Raw genomic sequence first — 16,881 nt, 5'->3', positions numbered from 1 at the left:
TCAGGCTATTTGCCCTTGTGCCTGTCCCAAGAAGGCAAAAAATTAGAAATGTCCTTCTAAGAAAAAAACCAATAAAACCCCCTTATACTTCTTGTGCAGAAACAGTAGTAAACTGAGTTTTATGAGTTCTATCACAACCATATAAAACGCTTTACTGAAAAGACCACTGAGCTGGAAAAACTCAGGAAAAACTACCCTGAATTCCATGTGAACACTCATAAATCTGCCCCTTTTCTTTTTTTCCTAAAGCACATTTACCATAAAACTCATGTTCCACATCAGATTTCCTCTCTATTTCATAGTAAGTCTCAATATCTTACACAATCTAAAACATATAGACTTGAATTCTAAACTTTATTTCAGACATATAGCGTCACCACACAGGCAATAGGTTTGGGTTTCAAGGTCTGTATATATCTGCAATTTGCAATATCATATTATTTATTACCCTTCTTAAAGGTAATGAGGAGTAAAATACAATGAACAAGAAAAGATATAAAGACAGCCATGATGTGGTTGTAAGTAAAAGAAACTTGAATATTCAAGTAAGACCATTTCTCAGAGAACAAAGTTGAACCTTCAAATACCCCTAAAAAACGATTACATTATATACGTGGCAAGGTATCAGTGTTCGGTTCCAAATCTAGTGTCTGTATTTAACAGATGGACAGAATAAATCACTCATACCTGAGATAAGCCAAGATGTACAGATGCTGTTTCTGAGATGTACATTATTTTGCCATCTGATGCTACCACAAAAACAAAACCATCCAATGTCTGAAAAAGAAAAAATATGTAGGGTAAAAAGCAAGCACTCTGTTTAAACCATTTACAGTGAAAAATTTTTGAAGTCTTTGGAAGGAAGATCGCTATCCAACATCAGCAAACAGAAGCAGAATTTAAGGAACAGAAACTTTTATCCGATGCTGTTCCTACAAACTCTGTGACACACACACACACATTGTGAAATCCAATTCATTCCCCCTACAGATGCTAGCTTTACTGCTTCACTTCAAGCTAACATTCTCCTGTTGATTCTGGTTATTTTAGTACTTAGTACAAATCCTGAGCTATGTGGTACTTAGGGGAAAGTCTAGTACTATACAAGCCATTTTTTATGGTATAATTGGCAGACACAGTTTACCACTATTTGCAATATATTTAATGATACCATAAGCAATGTTTTAACTTTCTTTGACTATATTTTTAATAACGTCTTTCTGAACAGAGGACTATCTGCCATAACTATGTGAACATAGATAAAGAAAGTAAAAGAAATCAGCATTCACAACTTTATCACACTTGAGGATAGATATTTATGCTTATTAAGCTATATCCCTAGTCTGTGAATCTCAAGTAGTGGTAATAAAAAATGCAAACTCGAGATCCAATCCTACAAATTCTTATTGATGGGATATTGACTGGAAAGTAAATATTACCTGTGTGAGTAAAAACTGAAGTTTAACTTAGTCATACATCATTCATACAAGACAAAATATTATGCTGCAAACGGTACAGGTTAGCCAAATCTGGCCATGATTTGGATGCACAACTACCAGTTTGGGGGTACCTTGATCTTTCAGTGCTCAATTTGAGGTGTTTTTTCAAAAATATCTGATGTCCTTTGTCAAAAAGTATCCATTGTCTCTAAACAGTTTAGGAAGCTTTGATCAACACATAAGTACGAACATCATTGGAAAATGTATTTGGAAAAGAAAAATAATTTTTACAGTACACACATAAAGAAATGTCTATTTTAATTCATCTTTTAAGTTACTGAATCAGGAGAAAAGCAATAAAGACCTGTATGCTTCATGGTCTCAGAGTGCTGCCCCAATAAGAAAATATTCCAAATTATTCTCTGGCCTACTAACGATTCTGCAGCATGTAATTGAAACCAGATTATTCTTTGCCTTTAGTTTTTTAACTTTTTTGAAACATAAATTAAATTTTGTAGAAGTATTATAATGGGAAATAAATTATTGCATCCCTTAGCCATAACTTTGCTTTTAAATACTGTCATTTTGCAATTGCTCTACACAGTATTATAACTAAAACCGTGCTGATGCTTCCATTACTGCATTGTACAGTGCAGTAGCTCTCTTTCTTGTACAGAAAAGCATGCTGAAACTGAAACACCACACGTAAGGTTTCAGTCTAAGAACCCTTGAAAGAAGTTTACAGTAAATGTGGTTTTACTAAAATGTTAAGCATTCATAATTCAGAAATAACTGAACTGTAAAAGGAGTATTACAGGTGATTAGCATATGTTACTTAAGTTCATTTAATGCCAGACAAAAGTGTGAAATAGCTCACAGGGAGGAGAAGCAAGTGCAACAACAGTGATTTTTATGACGCAGCTATGAATGTGTTTTCTAGGTAGACTAGTGATTCCGAAACAGCTGATACATCAGCTGCTTGGAACAAAACGTTCAAGGCTAGAAATACCTCCTCGTGAGATAATACTGAACTTTTATCAATCTCCATTTACTGTACGCGGTCGGTACCGAACCAAATCGCTCTCTGTGGAAGTCCCTTCGCCTCAGGAGGGCGGACGGCGTTTTGCAGGGCTGCAGGTCGGACGGCCTGGCGCAGCCTCCGCGGCCAGCCCGCCCCGCCGACCCCGGCGTACGCCGCCGCTCGGGCCCGGGGGGGGGGCAGCCGCCTCAGGGGGCTGCACACGGCGCAGAGGCCGCGGCGCGAGGCGGGAGGGCGGGCGCGGGAGCCAACGGTCGGGGCGCGAGGCCACCGCCGGGGCTCGCCCCGAGCGCCACCGGGGCTGGCGGGGACAAAGGTGGGCCAGGCCTCCCGGCGGCTGGGCGGGGGGAGCGGCCACAGACCCCGAACAGGGTTTCTGTTGAGGTTTTCATCCCCAGCCGGGTGAAAACAGCCCCGGCTCTGTGACCAGGAATTAACCTCCCACAATAAAAACGGCCGTTAAATGATTACGGTTTACTAGGTCTTTAAAATCGGGGGAGAAAACCCCTTGCTGTATTAAGTTCACATATAAAAAAAAAAAAAAAATGGAGCTAAGCGTAACTACTCTTTTTTTCTTTTCTTACGGCTGGCACACACGCCCCAGCTACGACTTCCTAAACTCTCCTACGCGGGGGGAACCCGGAGGAATTCCAGAGCGGATCGACGGGATTGCGAACAACGGTGTTTCCAGGTGCTAACGTCCGCGGGAGATCTGACCCAGATGTTCGCCCCCCGCCTCGGGAGCTCTGCGCTCCCTCACGGGTTCCTCCTCCCGAGTCACCGGCGGAGAACGACGGTCGCCAGTGCCCGGCACCCCCCAGCCCAAAGGCGCTCCCCGTTGCCGCTGGCCGGGGCTGCCTGCGGGACACCCCAGCAGCCCCGGGCCGCCTGGTTATCGCTCTTACTGCTGGGAGACACTTTGCGTGCGCAGGGAGCCGATCAGGGCCATGGCGAGCTGTTACTTCTGCTAGTATCAAAGGCCAAAGAAAAACAAACAACTCAAAAAGCTACTGAGGTGGTTGGTGTTTTTTCTCCCCTCCCAGCCGGTGCAGGCTCGGGATAAGAGGGACGCTTCGCCCAGGCTCCTCTCGCCGTGCGGGGGAGCGGAGGAAGAGGAGGAAGAGGCTGGCGGCTGATCACACCGCAAAACCAGGCTGCCGATGCGCAGCGCGTACGGCAGGAGGAAGGCGTCCACTACCTGAAGCAAATGGGATCCCAGCTCCATGGCCACGTTATCCAGGGGCCCTATCCTGCTCGGCTGTCCCCAGGCGTCGCCCAGACCTGCAAGGCAACCAAGGAGCTGGTTAGCGCGGGAAGCGGAGCCGGGCCCGCCATGCCTCCCCGACGGGACGCGCACTGTCCCCAACCCGCCCGCTCTCCCCCTTCTCCCGCGGGGAGCGGGCCAGACCGCGGAGTGGGTGCTCACCACGTGGGAAAGGCCGAGTCCCTTCTACGCACACTCTTGGGAAGAAAACTGCTCTTTTTCTGGAAGTCCCTGCCAGGGCACCCGCGGACGTACCCTCTCCCTCCCCGGAGAGCCGTCCGCCCTCCAGTGCACCCTCAGGGACGCGCCTGCCCCCACCGCTTCCCCCCGCCCGCCGTGCCGGTACCGTCCTGCCAGCAGCACCGCGCCCGTCCCCACTTCCCCCGCGGACAGGATGAGGGAACACCGGTCACACACTGAGGACCCGAGGGACGAGCCGCAGCGGAGGCAGGCGCGGAGCAGCCAGCCTGACCGCAGCCTTGCCAGGCACAGCCCGGCGGGGTTCCCACACGGAAGGCACAGGGAGCTATGAGACATCCCCTGTCTTCAGTTAGTGCCGGGCCACCGGCGCGGCCCCCCCGCCGCCCGCCACTTCTGCCGCTGGCCAGCGGGCTGGGCGGGAGCGCAGCTTGCGCAGGGGTGCCGGTGCCGGCGACCCCCACGCTGGCCAAGGCGGGTCCCGGCTGGGGAGGGGGCTGAGGCTGTTAAAAAGGGCCGGAGCTCAGTAGGGGAGAAATTGCCCCGACGGCCTCGTCACCTGCTCACAGGCGGGACCGAGCAATTTGCCGGCGCAATTGCACAGCTTCGCCGCCCCGCACCGCCCCTGCCTGCGGCCATCCCGGCCCCGGCCGAGCCCCGGCCCCGCCGCTCCGCCATAGCGCTCTCCGGCGGGGTGGGGGCAGCCCGTGTGCCCTGCTCTGCCTTGGTGACAGCGAAAGGTTATCGATGGAGCTGTGTTGGGGGGGCTTGGGGGGGGGCGCTGGCCTGGGGTTCATTTGTTTGTTTTTAATTTCCTCCACGCAAAGAAGGGTTGCACGAGCTCCCCGGTGGAGCTGGTACCACTACCCGCGCCAGCCGAAGAGCTGGAGATTCATGTCGGCACCTGACGGCAGGCTCTGCAGCGTGCCATTACCCTCAGGAGCGCACAGATGGCGGGGGAAGGAAGGGACGGGACCGCATCCGTTTAGTGTCTTCTTTTTGGAGAGAAAGGACAGCCCTCGGGGCTACGGCACCGCTTCTGAGAGGACCTGGAGCCCGACGGGTGTCCTGCCCGTGCTGGCCTGCAGGATACAGGCGCTGCGGGAGGGCCGGTGCCGGGTGAAAGGCGGGGATGCTCGGGGCTGCCAGGCCGGCTGGGCTGGCGGCGGGGCTGGCGTCGACGGCTCCACAAGCACCCTGGCTCACTGCGGCCGGGGGTCCCTCCTGTAGCGTTTCGCGTGGACACACATGCGTGCGATGGATGCACAGCCCTGCACCCTTCAGCCCGGGCAGCCTTCAGTGTCGCTGCAAACCGATGTGCAGCCATAAAACCCAGAGCCGCGTTTTCCTCCGGTGCCCTCTCACCGACCAGGTGCTTTCAAAGAAACCTCCCGCCGCAAGCTTGCGGGGGCAAAGGCCACTGCAGCGGGCGCCCCGCTCGGCTCCGTTACGGGAGGGAGAAGCGGCTGGCACCCAGGCGGAAAGCCCTGCCCTGAGCTGCAGCTCTGGACCGTGTTTCTAAACGCTCTGGCCGAAGCCCTCCCGGATCCGCGTATCCGTTGGCCGTGTGTCGGCAGGTAGCCCTGGTCTAGAAAAGATGGGAACCTTTCCCCCCGTTCTTGGGGCCTCCCTTGAGGTGGACAGGATCTCCCGCTGGAGAAGCGGGGGTCGGCAGAGAAGGACGCGTGGAGTAGCGCGGCTGCCCGCGGTGCCTCCCCGCGCGTTTCGCCTCCCGGTGTCAGCGGAGCCTGGCCCCGCGCCCCGCTCCAGCCGGTCAAGCACAAAGGAGCCTCTGGCTCCCAGCTCCAGGCAGGGCACCCCGGGGACCTGGGCCGTCCCTGACACCTCCCTCCCAGCGTCGCAAGACACTAACAGCACCCGAGGTCAGTCCAAGAAGGCGTTTGCCTCCCCAGCCCGTGACAGCCGCTCCGCTCCGGCTGCCCCAGCGGGTCTCTCCAAACCGCGCCGCAGAAGGGCACGGTGTGCGGCTGAGCTTTCTCGTGAGGAGGGGAAGGACACCTTCCCTTGGCCGAGAGGCAGGTTTGACCACGCTTTGGGAAACTTTCTTTGAAGAACAAACGAAAAGTCGCACTTTTCTACGTCGTTTCCCAACTGGCAGTCTGGAAAAGGCTCCTAAACTTCCAAGGACCTCGCAAAGACATCCTGCAGCCCCTTTTCCGAGACGGTGACAAATGGAAACGGCAGTCCTGGTGCTGCGGGGCTTGCCTTTATTTCGATTTACTTATTGCAAATCTTGAAACATGGGATTGGAACCCTACAAAGGGGGTTGTTACGCATAGTGGTTTAAAAACCGTCCTGAAACGAGCCTTAACTTTCCAAAGGACGAAGCAGATTTACTTCTTGAGCCGCTCACGAAGAAGCTTTTCAAGAACGAACGGTATCTCTGCCACACCCGTGCATGGCAATCTGCTCCGTCCTGTCCATCACGACTGGGCCAGGTACCGTTTCACGGCACCCCTAAAATCTCCACTATTTTTGAGGTTCTTTCCTAACCCGGACTAAAAAAAGTCACTGCCGCAGATTTGTTCCCTTTGAAATTCTAAATTGGAGTTGCAATTGCGAACTCGCATCAAACGTAAAACGTCTGGTGGATCAGCCTGGCATTCGTCTAAGCCTACTCTAAAGCCGATGATTTTATCATTTAATCCACCAGCAGATCCCTTTAAAGGTGGAAACGAAACGAATAAAACCTTAAGTTCAGATAAAGGACTAACGCCCGTTAACCTGTCTTCCGAGAGATCAGCAAACGCGCAGCGTACGTCCTGTAAACATATGGATGCAATAGACTCAGACGAGCTGCTCCTGCCCAGCCAGTAAATAACGCACATTTTCACTCACTGGACTGGAGCGAGGCCAAAAGAGCTGCCGATACAAAGCCAGCGTTTCCTGCATCGCTTAAACGCGGTGGGAGTTTGCTGGGGTGGCCTCGGCCGGAAAGGGGTCACCGACGGGGAAGGCTGTCGGGTCTCCGACACGGCTGTGCAGCCGGTGCGGGACCGGACAGGTCATTTCGAAGGAAACGTTATTAAATGCCCCCTTGCAGCACGAATTACCTGCGACGCTGGCCCAGAAAGCGATTTCGCGGCGAGCAAGCGAGTAGCTGGAGCATCCTTACTACAAACGCTTGGGACGCCCGTGGGGGTGGGCCTGTCTCCCGAGCGCAGCCCCTTTGCCGTGCCAGAAGGTAGGGGTTCGCCTGCAGCCAGCGGCTTGGGGCGACTCCGGCCGCTGCCGGTAGCGCACAGTCCGGGGAGCCGAGGCCGGGCTCAGCAGCAAAGCCCGCCCCGGCGGGCAGGAGCTGGCACGGCGAAGCGCTGCCTGCGGGGAGGGTGACTTGCCGGTCCCAGGAGCAACATCTTCTTTCCTGGCACCCTGCCGTCGGCAAACATGGATGAGATGAACCCTTCTCCTTGTCTGCGCTCCGTTTACTGGTGTCTGTAACGACCCCTGGTCCGGACGAGGACCGTGCCAGGAGGGCAGGACGGGCACAGCGGGATGCCTGGCAGGCGACGCGAACGGGCAAATAACCGGCCCTAATCGCAGTTGTGCCCGCCCGCCGCTCCGGGCAGGGGGCGGCAGGTTCAGCTCCGACAACGGCGTCCCAGGGGCAGAGAGGGGGTTTTGCACAGGCACCCCAAGGTACGTGCTACTTTTGCCATTGAAAGACGCGGAGTTCTCACACAATGCGTCCCCGTCCCTTCGGCAAACCCGGGCACGATTTCCTCCCCACCGTCTTTTGACATCTCTGAGTGTTTTTCAACGTACCTCAACATTCACTCTGTACCATTTCCCAGTTTCCAGGGAGGGGGATGACTTAAACTGTAATAAGATCTAGAAATCTTGAAAACAACTCCCACCTTTGCTCTCCGAATGTATAAATTCGTACATACACACGTTTGAAAGCCCGGTAGCTTTTCTGCTTGGGATTCTGCTAAAAGAATTACTTAGCGATGTATTATGTGAAGTATCGGATTGCCCTGTAACTTGGAGCATTTCCTTTGTGTCTACTGTACTGTTCCCCAGCTCCCCCGGGGCGCCTGGTGCCCCCCGGTTATTCAATCGCCATCCTAACCTGGGTCAACTACAAGCGCCGGGATTTTCAGCGCCGCCTCTCCTGGGGGATGTTTTTCCCTAGTGCGGTTGTGCCTCCCTCGGCCGGGAGAGCAACGGGGAACTTACCGGGGGGGCGGTGGGCTGCCAACCGGGGCCGGGGCGGAGGCCCTTGCTCTCCGTCTAGCTTTGTCTCCCTCGTTTAGGCGAGGCCCAGGGTTGGATGGGGAGGGGGTGGCCTGTCAGCCCGTGAGGTGAGGCAGACAGCGGGGGTCTGGGCGAGGGGAAAAGCTGACATCTCGCCCTAAGCCCCGTCTGGAGCGGGGGGCTAAGTATCTCAGCCCCGACGGCACGGAGGATAGCATCGCTTGACAGGCGGGGCCGAGGGGCCGGGCTCCGTCTGGAGCCGACGGGGAGCCCCCGGCCTTGGCGGGGGTAACATCTAGTCGGCGGGGGAGGCTCCGAAGCCGGCGTCGCTTTGGGAAAGAGCAGGGCTGCGTTAGCTTGATTCTGGCAGGATCGGCAGGGATGTGCAGGGCCGCCCGCCTCCTCTCTGCGGGCTTCAGCGTCACCGGCTGGAAAGGCAACCGAGGGCTGGGCGATGGGAGCGACGGACGTAAGGATCAAGACTTTAGTTGGGGGAGGGAGGGGGGAGAAAAAAAAAGAAAAGAAAAGGGAAAAGGCCAAGTCCCAGAGAAAAAAAACCAAAACAACCACCAACAAAAACGCCCTCCAGGACACCCGGACAAATTCAAACCCGGCTCTTCTCGGCGAGCCAGGAACACCAGGTCACGTTATCAGGCCCGAAAGCCGGCTCAAGGCAAACGGCGAGGTCCCGGGCAGAGCCACAGCCACCGGGGCAGTGACCCCCTTCCTCCCGCGCCCCCTGCCTCCCTCCCTCCCCGCCGGCGGGAGAGGCCGGAGCGACCCCGCCGCCGCTGCCGCCCGTCCCCGCACCGCCCGGCTGCCGGCTCCCGCCGCCTGGGAGCGGCTGCGCAGCTCCAGGGAAGCCCTAACGGCACTTTTGTTTTAGTAAAGACCGTTAATGCCACACTATTAGAGGTTACTACAATAGAGGCACGGTTTTGAAGAGGGATTACTCACGCCGTCAGCTCGGGCTTTATTTATTTAATGAGCCTCTTCCCCGTGCGTATGAAAATTAGATGGAATAGCTGCAATTCGCCTTAATTTTCTTAAAATATACATTCACGGCCAGGTTTAAATAGGGACCGAAAAGTCTGTGTACCCCTAGGAATTTCTATTGTCTGCGCCTCGGAATAAGGGAGAAGTCTAAAATCTACCGCTCAATCGTTTTATTCAGATCATTTTGTATAGCGCACATTATCTTTTGTGTCACTGATTATTTAGCTCGTTCCCACCAAGTTTAAACATGCATAAATGTGCAGTTTTATAGTCAGTTTTGGAAACTGCGTCCGGGATGGGGGCGGAAGAGTGTCACAATCTAACCAGTCTGCCACAGCCGGGGGCAGAGAATCGCGGATTTAAAATGTGATTTATTCTCTCGTCTCTTTCTTCCATTAGCTCATTTTCAGAAAAAAAAAATTAAAATTACAAATACTGACAGTCAAGACAAAAGAAGCCCCGTGGTGTATTTTTGTTCTACAGTAATAAATGCCTTGGCAAAAAATCAAAACACAAGAGAAGACAATGTTACAGAGCAGGAGCGTGGGGGAGGCTGTAGGTTGCTGTCTCCTGGACCTTAATTCATTAATCTGAAGGCCAGAGTGAAACCGCACGGCATAATCTGTGATATCGGAGCACGAAATTGTGCCTTCCAGGGCTTCCACTTTGAGGGCAGGAAGGAGCTGGAATATAAATCTCCTTTCACTCTCACTTCTTGGAGCCTGACTGGGCGCCTCCGAGGGGGGATATGTGAATTCAGTCCAAAACGTGCATCTTCGGGAAAACCCTGGCCGGGGTGAGCAGGGGGAGACCCGTCTGAATCCCCTTACAAGCCCTGTCGAACCCTGGGACCAGACACCTCGGCGAGGGTCCCACGCTTTGCCTAAACTGTGTGTCAGTTCGTTCTGGTTATAAAGCAGTGGTGTGGAGGGGGGTAGAGGGGAAGCCATCCACTGGAGTTTTTAAAAACACAGCTCGCTCTCTCTCTCTCTTTTCCCTTCCAGTCTAGACAGAGCTGGAAGCCAGTTTTATAGCTTGACAACAATTCTGATCACGCTGGCTGCAGCTACCCCGGGCCTAGCAAGCACGCTGGAGGCGTCTCACGCCTGCCCCCCCGCCCCCCGCCACCGCGGGCTGGGACAAGTAAACTCCCTTCAGCCTTACGGGGGTGATGCCACGGTGCCGGCCGGGGCGGCCCGGGGCGCTGGACTCGCGGCGGCGGCCGCTTCGGGGGCGAGTTCCGGAGGAGCGCCGTCGGCGCAGCTCCCACTGCCCCGGGAGCAGAGGCCGGCGGGTGGCAAGGGGACCCGTTACGTGCCCATCTTTATTTCAAGCCCCAGGACCTGGGACGTGGGTGTCCTCGCCCCTCCGCACGCCCACTCCCCGCCCCCCCCCCCCCCCCCCGCCCCCCCAATTCGAGTCCAGCATGCTCTAAGGGGCAGTTTCCCCAGGTCTTGCTGCCCCAGAATTCAAGATACCGTCCTGGGCAGCACTCTCGGGCTGCTAAGTTTCCCCTCCTCCCCTCCCAGTACAGCCAGCTGGAAATCACCAGTCGGGTATGGGAAAGGAAAGGACTCTCCCTCCCCTCCTTCCGCAGACAAATCCCGAGGGAAAGGGAAGTTAGGGTACTGCAGGACTGTGCCGTTGGGCAGCCCCCCCGCCCGGCACCAAACGCAGCCGGCGGGGGAGCGGGCACTGCCCGCAGCCGCGTCTCTTCGGCTCCCCCCGGTACCCTCCACCCTCCCAGACACCGAGCGCACTGCTCGGAGACCGGACGCGGTTATTTCCCCGGCCTGTCATCTCTGGATGCAAAGCTTTGGTTTTAAATATATTTCCATCCGTACTTAAGACGATGAAAGATCAGGAATTCGCTGTATGCATTTAAACGTTGTTCTTAATAAGCAGAGTGTGCGGAAGCGCACGCCCGGCCTGTTTAAGGAAGACAGACACGTAAAGCACACCCGAGCTGTGGGTATAAACCTGCTCTCGGGGTCGTCTTGTGGCTCTTGAGCACCGGCAGGGCTGGAAAATCAGGGACACATTCAGCAGCATCTTGAAACTTGCCACTTTTCTTCCCTCCCAAATCAAAGCCATTCGGGGACATGCTCCCCAACCAGGGCCGGCGAGCGGCCCCCCGAAATTACGACGCTCTATTTCTCATCGGGAAATTGCCCGATGGGAGATAACGGCTGGAAATTCCAGCGGAGCAAGCTCCTCGCTTCCCCTTGCCCCGCTAACTCGGTGTGCTTCGGGAGGGCACGCTAAAGGAGCCCTGGCGTTCTTGTAGCACGGCTCGTGCTTGCTCTCGAAATTACTGAATTAGATAGCCATACGGTAAGCTTTTCTCGGTTTGGGAGTGGGTTTTTTTCCACACCCCCACCTTATTTTTTTTTTTCAGCCTTTTAATAATACTGCTTAGAAACCGCGACGGAGAGCAGACCTTCCACTCCGGAATTTGCTAATTCCTTCACCCCCGCTCTCCGTCCGGAGAGGCACAAACAAATGACAAAGGGGGGAGCTGGGCTTTTTTTAGCCACCCGCAGACACTAACCAGTGTTTCATTTCACGGCTTCCATCAGCTCAGCGGCGGCACGGAAAGAACGGGCGGCCGACGGCTCCCGGTGGGTGCCGGCCGGCCGCTTCCCCTTCGCCCAAGGCGGCCCCAGCTCTGCCTCCGCCCGGCGCTCGGGGTGAGGTGCCAGGCAGCCCGGAGGGTGCTCTTTACCAAAGCCCGGCGCAAGGAGAGAGCCGTGTCCGCCCTCGTTGCTGTCTGTCGCCGAGAAGAGTTACGAGGGCCACCGCCGGCCCGCAGGGCCCCGGCTCCGCAGGGCCCCGGCCGGGGAGCAGCTGGGTCCCGGCCCCGCTCGGGGGCACGGGGGGCTCGGACTGGCCCTCCCCGCTCTCCTCGGCCCCAGGAGAAGGCGGAGGGCCTCGCTGAGAAGCCGACGCACCTTATTTCCCAGCCTGCTTCTCTACCTCCAGAAAACTAACCAAAACAAAACAGTAACACCCACGCTGTTTTTCTTTCCCCGAGGCCGTGCCCGGGCACAGGCAGGAGCGCCGCGCCGAGGGGCCTCCCCCAGGGGCCGGGGCGGCTGCCTCCCGGGGCCGCGGGCGCCGGGCACGGCACAGACGAGCGGAGCCCGCTCTTTTCGGGACGGTGCCCCCCGAGCAGACGGAGCCGAACGGGCAGCAAAGGAGGAGCGGGAAGAGGGTGTGTGTGTTAACCAGAGGGCTTTGCCGCCCCCGCCGCCGGCCGGGCTGCCCGCCCCCGCTCCGCCGCCAGCCCGGCGCAGCCACCGGCCGGGGTCCCCCCGCAGTCCGCACCCCGGAGGCGATTCCCGGGGGGTCTCGGTTTCCTACGTGCGACTGAGGCGAGCTGCTCTCGGGTTTAGGTCTCGCAGCACCAGAGCTGCTACTTGCAGCCCGCCCTGCGCGCGCCACCCCGGCGGCAAGCCTGGGCTTTCCGCTGCCTCCCCTTCCCGGGAAGCGGGCTCCTTCCCACCGCCGGCCGCTTTTCCCTCTCTCGCCTCTCGTTTGCCACCCGGTGCGGGGACCCCTGCAAGCACCCCTCCCCCCTTCTTCCCAGGACGTAGAGGCGTTGTGGGCTCGTCTCGGGGTCGCCCCCCCCGCCCCCCTTTTCGGGCCGCAGTGCTGCCCCGTCCCTCCCGTGCGGGCCGGGCGGGAGGCGGATGCCCCCCCCCGGGGTGGTTACCTTCGGGGAAGACGGCTCGCATTTTCAGGTAGCTGGTGGTGAGGCGAATGATGGACGCCTTGTCCAGCTGGGAGGTGATGGCCGAGGGCAGGGGCAGGAGTTTGGCCAGTTCGTAGAATTCTCCATTTTCTTTTTCCCGTCTAGTCTTTGCCGCGTTCTTGGATTTTTCCTTCATCGCGACTACTGCAAGGCGAAGATGACACTGGCATATTAGACCCGATTCTTCCGAATTGCAGGGGGCATGGATTTCGGCTTCAGAGTTAGTATTTTCGTTTAAGGAAGGGAGGGAGGGAAATCACCCAAATCAAACCAAACCAAACCAAATCAAATAACAATAATAATAAAAAGTAAAAAGGAGAGAAAAAAGGGGGAAAGGGGAGGGAAAAAACGGCCAAGCCAACCAAACAAAAACAACACCAACAGAAATGGTGCGAGGAGGGGGGAGGCGATGTCTGAGCCACAACCACGACAGGCAAGCCGCTCGGGAGGAGGCAGTTCTGCTCTGACCCTGCAATATCTAGGGCTGCGAAACCGAGACTGAAAGACCTACACGAACCACGGTTCTCTGCCTGCAGCTGGAATCGGAACTTCTCCTCAGCGGGGAGCAAACCACTAGGTTCCCTTCACTGAAGGATTTCTTCTACTCAATCCTTGCCCGTACAAATATAATAATTAAAAAAATATTAAAAATAGAGCGTCCACGCAAGAAATCATTGGGTTAAGCAGGCTGAACCATTTTTGGACACTTTGCCTTTAAAAAAAAAAAAAAAAAAAAAGGAGTGGAAGGACCGCGTTGCTCGTTTATCGAAGTGCAAAATGATATGGTCCCGGAGCCCGAGGTGCCGAGGAGATGACGAGCCGGCGAGGCAGCCCCCTGCTAAACCAAAGTTACAGCCGGTGCGTAGGGAGCTGATGGCTGGAGCGCTCCGAAATCACAAGCTCGCATTTCCTTCAGACGCTTCCCTCTCGGCCGGCTCTCGGCGGGCGGCGGCTGGTCTTGCGGTAGAAAGGCGCTTTTCCCCGTCCCCGGGGGGCTGCTTCAGCGCCGGGGCGCGGGGGGCGCCGAGCCCTGCAGGGCGGCGGCGGGGCCGGGCTGGCGGCGGGGCTGCGGGCTCGGGGGGCTGCTGGCCGCGGGGCTGCTCCTGCCGCTCCGGCCGCTGCGCCCAGCTCCAAATGTGGTTCTCATGCGGAGTCAAATTAAAGGATCCGTTTTCCTCGGGACCAGTGCCACTTCAGCGTTGTCTCTTTCCAAACAAGTCCGAGCGCTGGCAAAGGCGGGGGATTGATTTTGTTGGGTTTATTTATTGGGGTTCCCTCCCCCACCACCACCTTTAAAGAAAAAGAATTTGCAAGATCAGGAATTGTTTCTTTTCTTTTTCTTTTTCTTTTTTTTTTTTTTTTTTTTGTCACTTATTTAAAGAGCAGAGCGGTGGCTCTTTCGCATAGACATACCTTTCAAAGGCAAAGGGAGGGTTTGCTACATTCACCTCCCGCAAGGAGCAGCTAGCCTCACCATACGGCAAGGATCGAAGGTAAAATTCCCCTCATCTCGGAAATCCTAGCCGCCACGCTCCTCGCCTGAAAGCACCGATATCTCCGCTTTTTTTTTTTCCTTCCCTTTTTCTTTTTTTTTTTTTTTTTTCTTTTCTTTTTTTCCCAGGGGCAGAAGGAGCTCTGAAGTGGACCTCTCGGTTAATTCTTTAGCAAAGGCTGCAGAAAGCCAGGAGAGCCTCAAGAGGGGAGGGGATAACGTATCCGTGACGTGTCCTCCCGCGCAGCGCCCTCCGAGGGACCCAAATACAGAGGAGCCAGAAAAGAGCCGCAATTAGCACTTGGGATGGGACGGGAGGCCGGGGCGGGGGGAGCCGGGGGCGGGGGCCGTTTTGCTGTGGCAGCCAGAGCCCGCTCCCCACGACCTCCCTAAGCGGCCCCGGAGAGCACCGGCGGGGACCCGCCACCCCCTTGGCCCGTAACCTGCCGTCTCTCACGTACACGCTTGATGCACCGGCCGTGACCCCGCGGCGCCGGGGGGGCCTCGTACCCCCAACCCGACCCTCCTTTACCAGACCCACTGCACCGCCATTAGGTCACCCGAGCATTTTGCCCAGCTGTTTCGGCGCTGGGTAAAAGGGGCTGAATGTACCTGCCTGCATACACATACACGTGTGTGTGCGCGCGCCTGTATCACATATACGCAGACATACGTATATATAGGACACATTTATACTATTAATAGCGAATATATATATAAAATATTTTTTGCATATACATTATATCTATTTTGCATATACATTCCTTGTGCATATGTATGGATATATGCATGTCCGCACATGAGTACAGTTACAATCGCACGCAGACACACACGCACACGTTCACACATGGCCCCTCGCCCTGCCGGGTGCGGGCAGAGGCGAAACGCGGGGCTGAGCCGCAGAAGGGCCGCGGTCGCTGCCGAGGGGCCCCGCTGCCCCGCAGACCGCCCCGCCGGTGCCGGACCGGCAGCCGCTGTTCATCAGCCCCCGACGTGACTCTGCGCTGCCCGGTGGGCCACCGATGACCAGGGGTTAATCCCGGAGCAGCCGAAGAGGCTCTCCGGGGAAAGGTGAAGGAACCTCCCGAGCGCTCGGGTTTCGCCGGCCGCCGCCGGGCCCCCTCCCTCCACGCGGCGGAGACAGAGCGGAGCAAGGCGGCGCTCACGGGGATCGGGGCCACCTTTACAGAGGTTGTCACAGCGCCGGCTAAAACAAGAGCGATGCCCAGGTTCCCCCCCCCCCCCCGCCAGCGTCATGTCCCGATCCGCAGGATTAACCCCGGCCCGGGCAGGACCGCGCCGTGGCCGGCCTGGCTTTGCCGTGGCCCCGACCCGACGGGGTACCCTGCGCTGTTGCGAGAGGCACGGGCGTGGGGACACGCTCCTACGGGGACCCGGCCCTGCCCAGCGGCCCCTTGCAAGCGGCCGTCCCGCGGCCCGGCTGCGCACGGACACACGTGGCTCCAGCACCCTTCCGACCGTGCGCGAGGAGCTGGGCTGCAGCCGCCCATTAAAGCAACGAGGAGAAAACCCTCGGTGCGGGGACAAGTAGGGACCAGGCAGTGCGGCGGGCAGAGCCCGGCGAGACGCCGCTCCACAACCGCGGCCGTGGGGAGGGTACCGAGGGGGATGGGATCCCCCGTTTGCAAAACACAATGCACCGGTCCTTAATAATAATCCCCGGGAGAGGCCTGGCCGGCGGGCGAGTGTGTTTGCTTAAGCTCGCCCGCCTCTCTGTAATTATCCTATTACAGCATAAAGGGCCCGGCCCAGCGTTGTCGAGGGAAAGGCCACGCTCTTTAACCTCCCCGCCGCCGGCGGAGGCCCCGTCTCCGCGGGCGGGACTTGCGCGGCCCCCCGCGCCGGCACTGCTGCCCCGGCTCTCCCCTCCCGGGCCGCCCCCGCGGGGACGCGCCGCCGGGGTAAACCGGTTTCTTCACCGCGCCCGGGGGTGGCGAGTGGGGAGGCTGGGGCAAGGGGTGGGGGGAGCGGCGCCCCGATCGGCCCCGGGCCCTGCCCGCTCAGCCGCTTGCCCCGTCCCGTCCCAAATCCGCCCCCCTGCCCTCCCCCCTTCCCCGGCTCAGGTACTCGGTACCGCGCCCGTCCCTTGGCTGGCGCGTCGCGGGGAAAGCGGCGTTGGCGGGGATCGGGAGCGGGCCCTCTGCCTCGCCGTCCTGGGTAGGATTCAGGCTAGAGCTGGCTTCCAGGTCAAGGAAAACTGAGCGAAACGGTTGCACGGGGGAGCAGGGGCGGTGTAACCCGGGGTGCCCTCCTGCACTGCCCTTTTTACCCGCAAAATAGGAGCAGCCCTGTACCCCTCCCGCAGGGGCACCTCTTTCATGGGGACACTGGGCGCGGGCTTGGGGACGGCAGATGTTGTCGGCGATGAAACCCGCCGCTATATTTTTCTTTTTACGGAAGCATGCTCCGGCTGGGACCTTTCGCCGAGCAAAACAAACCAAAATTGATCTGAAAAAAAAC

The 16,881-nt window shown here is 57.2% G+C and overlaps 1 protein-coding gene across 1 annotated transcript in view; it reads right to left on the bottom strand.

The window, feature by feature from the left end:
• Positions 1-13,044, bottom strand: part of SIM2 (SIM bHLH transcription factor 2) — a 58,932-nt gene extending 45,888 nt beyond the window's left edge. Inside the window, exons 1-3 of the mRNA XM_056329956.1 lie at positions 12,870-13,044; positions 3,677-3,759; positions 688-777 (exon numbers count right to left, since the gene is read on the bottom strand). Of these exons, the coding sequence (XP_056185931.1) occupies positions 688-777; positions 3,677-3,759; positions 12,870-13,044 (348 nt within the window). The remainder of the gene's footprint in view (positions 1-687; positions 778-3,676; positions 3,760-12,869) is intronic.
• Between the last annotated feature and the right edge of the window lie 3,837 nt (positions 13,045-16,881).

Source organism: Falco biarmicus, chromosome 2 (genome assembly GCF_023638135.1).
Source record: "Falco biarmicus isolate bFalBia1 chromosome 2, bFalBia1.pri, whole genome shotgun sequence".
In the NCBI taxonomy this organism is placed as follows: Eukaryota; Metazoa; Chordata; class Aves; order Falconiformes; family Falconidae; genus Falco; species Falco biarmicus.
Note: the sequence above shows the minus strand (reverse complement) of the source record. Positions and strands in the feature narration are given on the sequence as shown.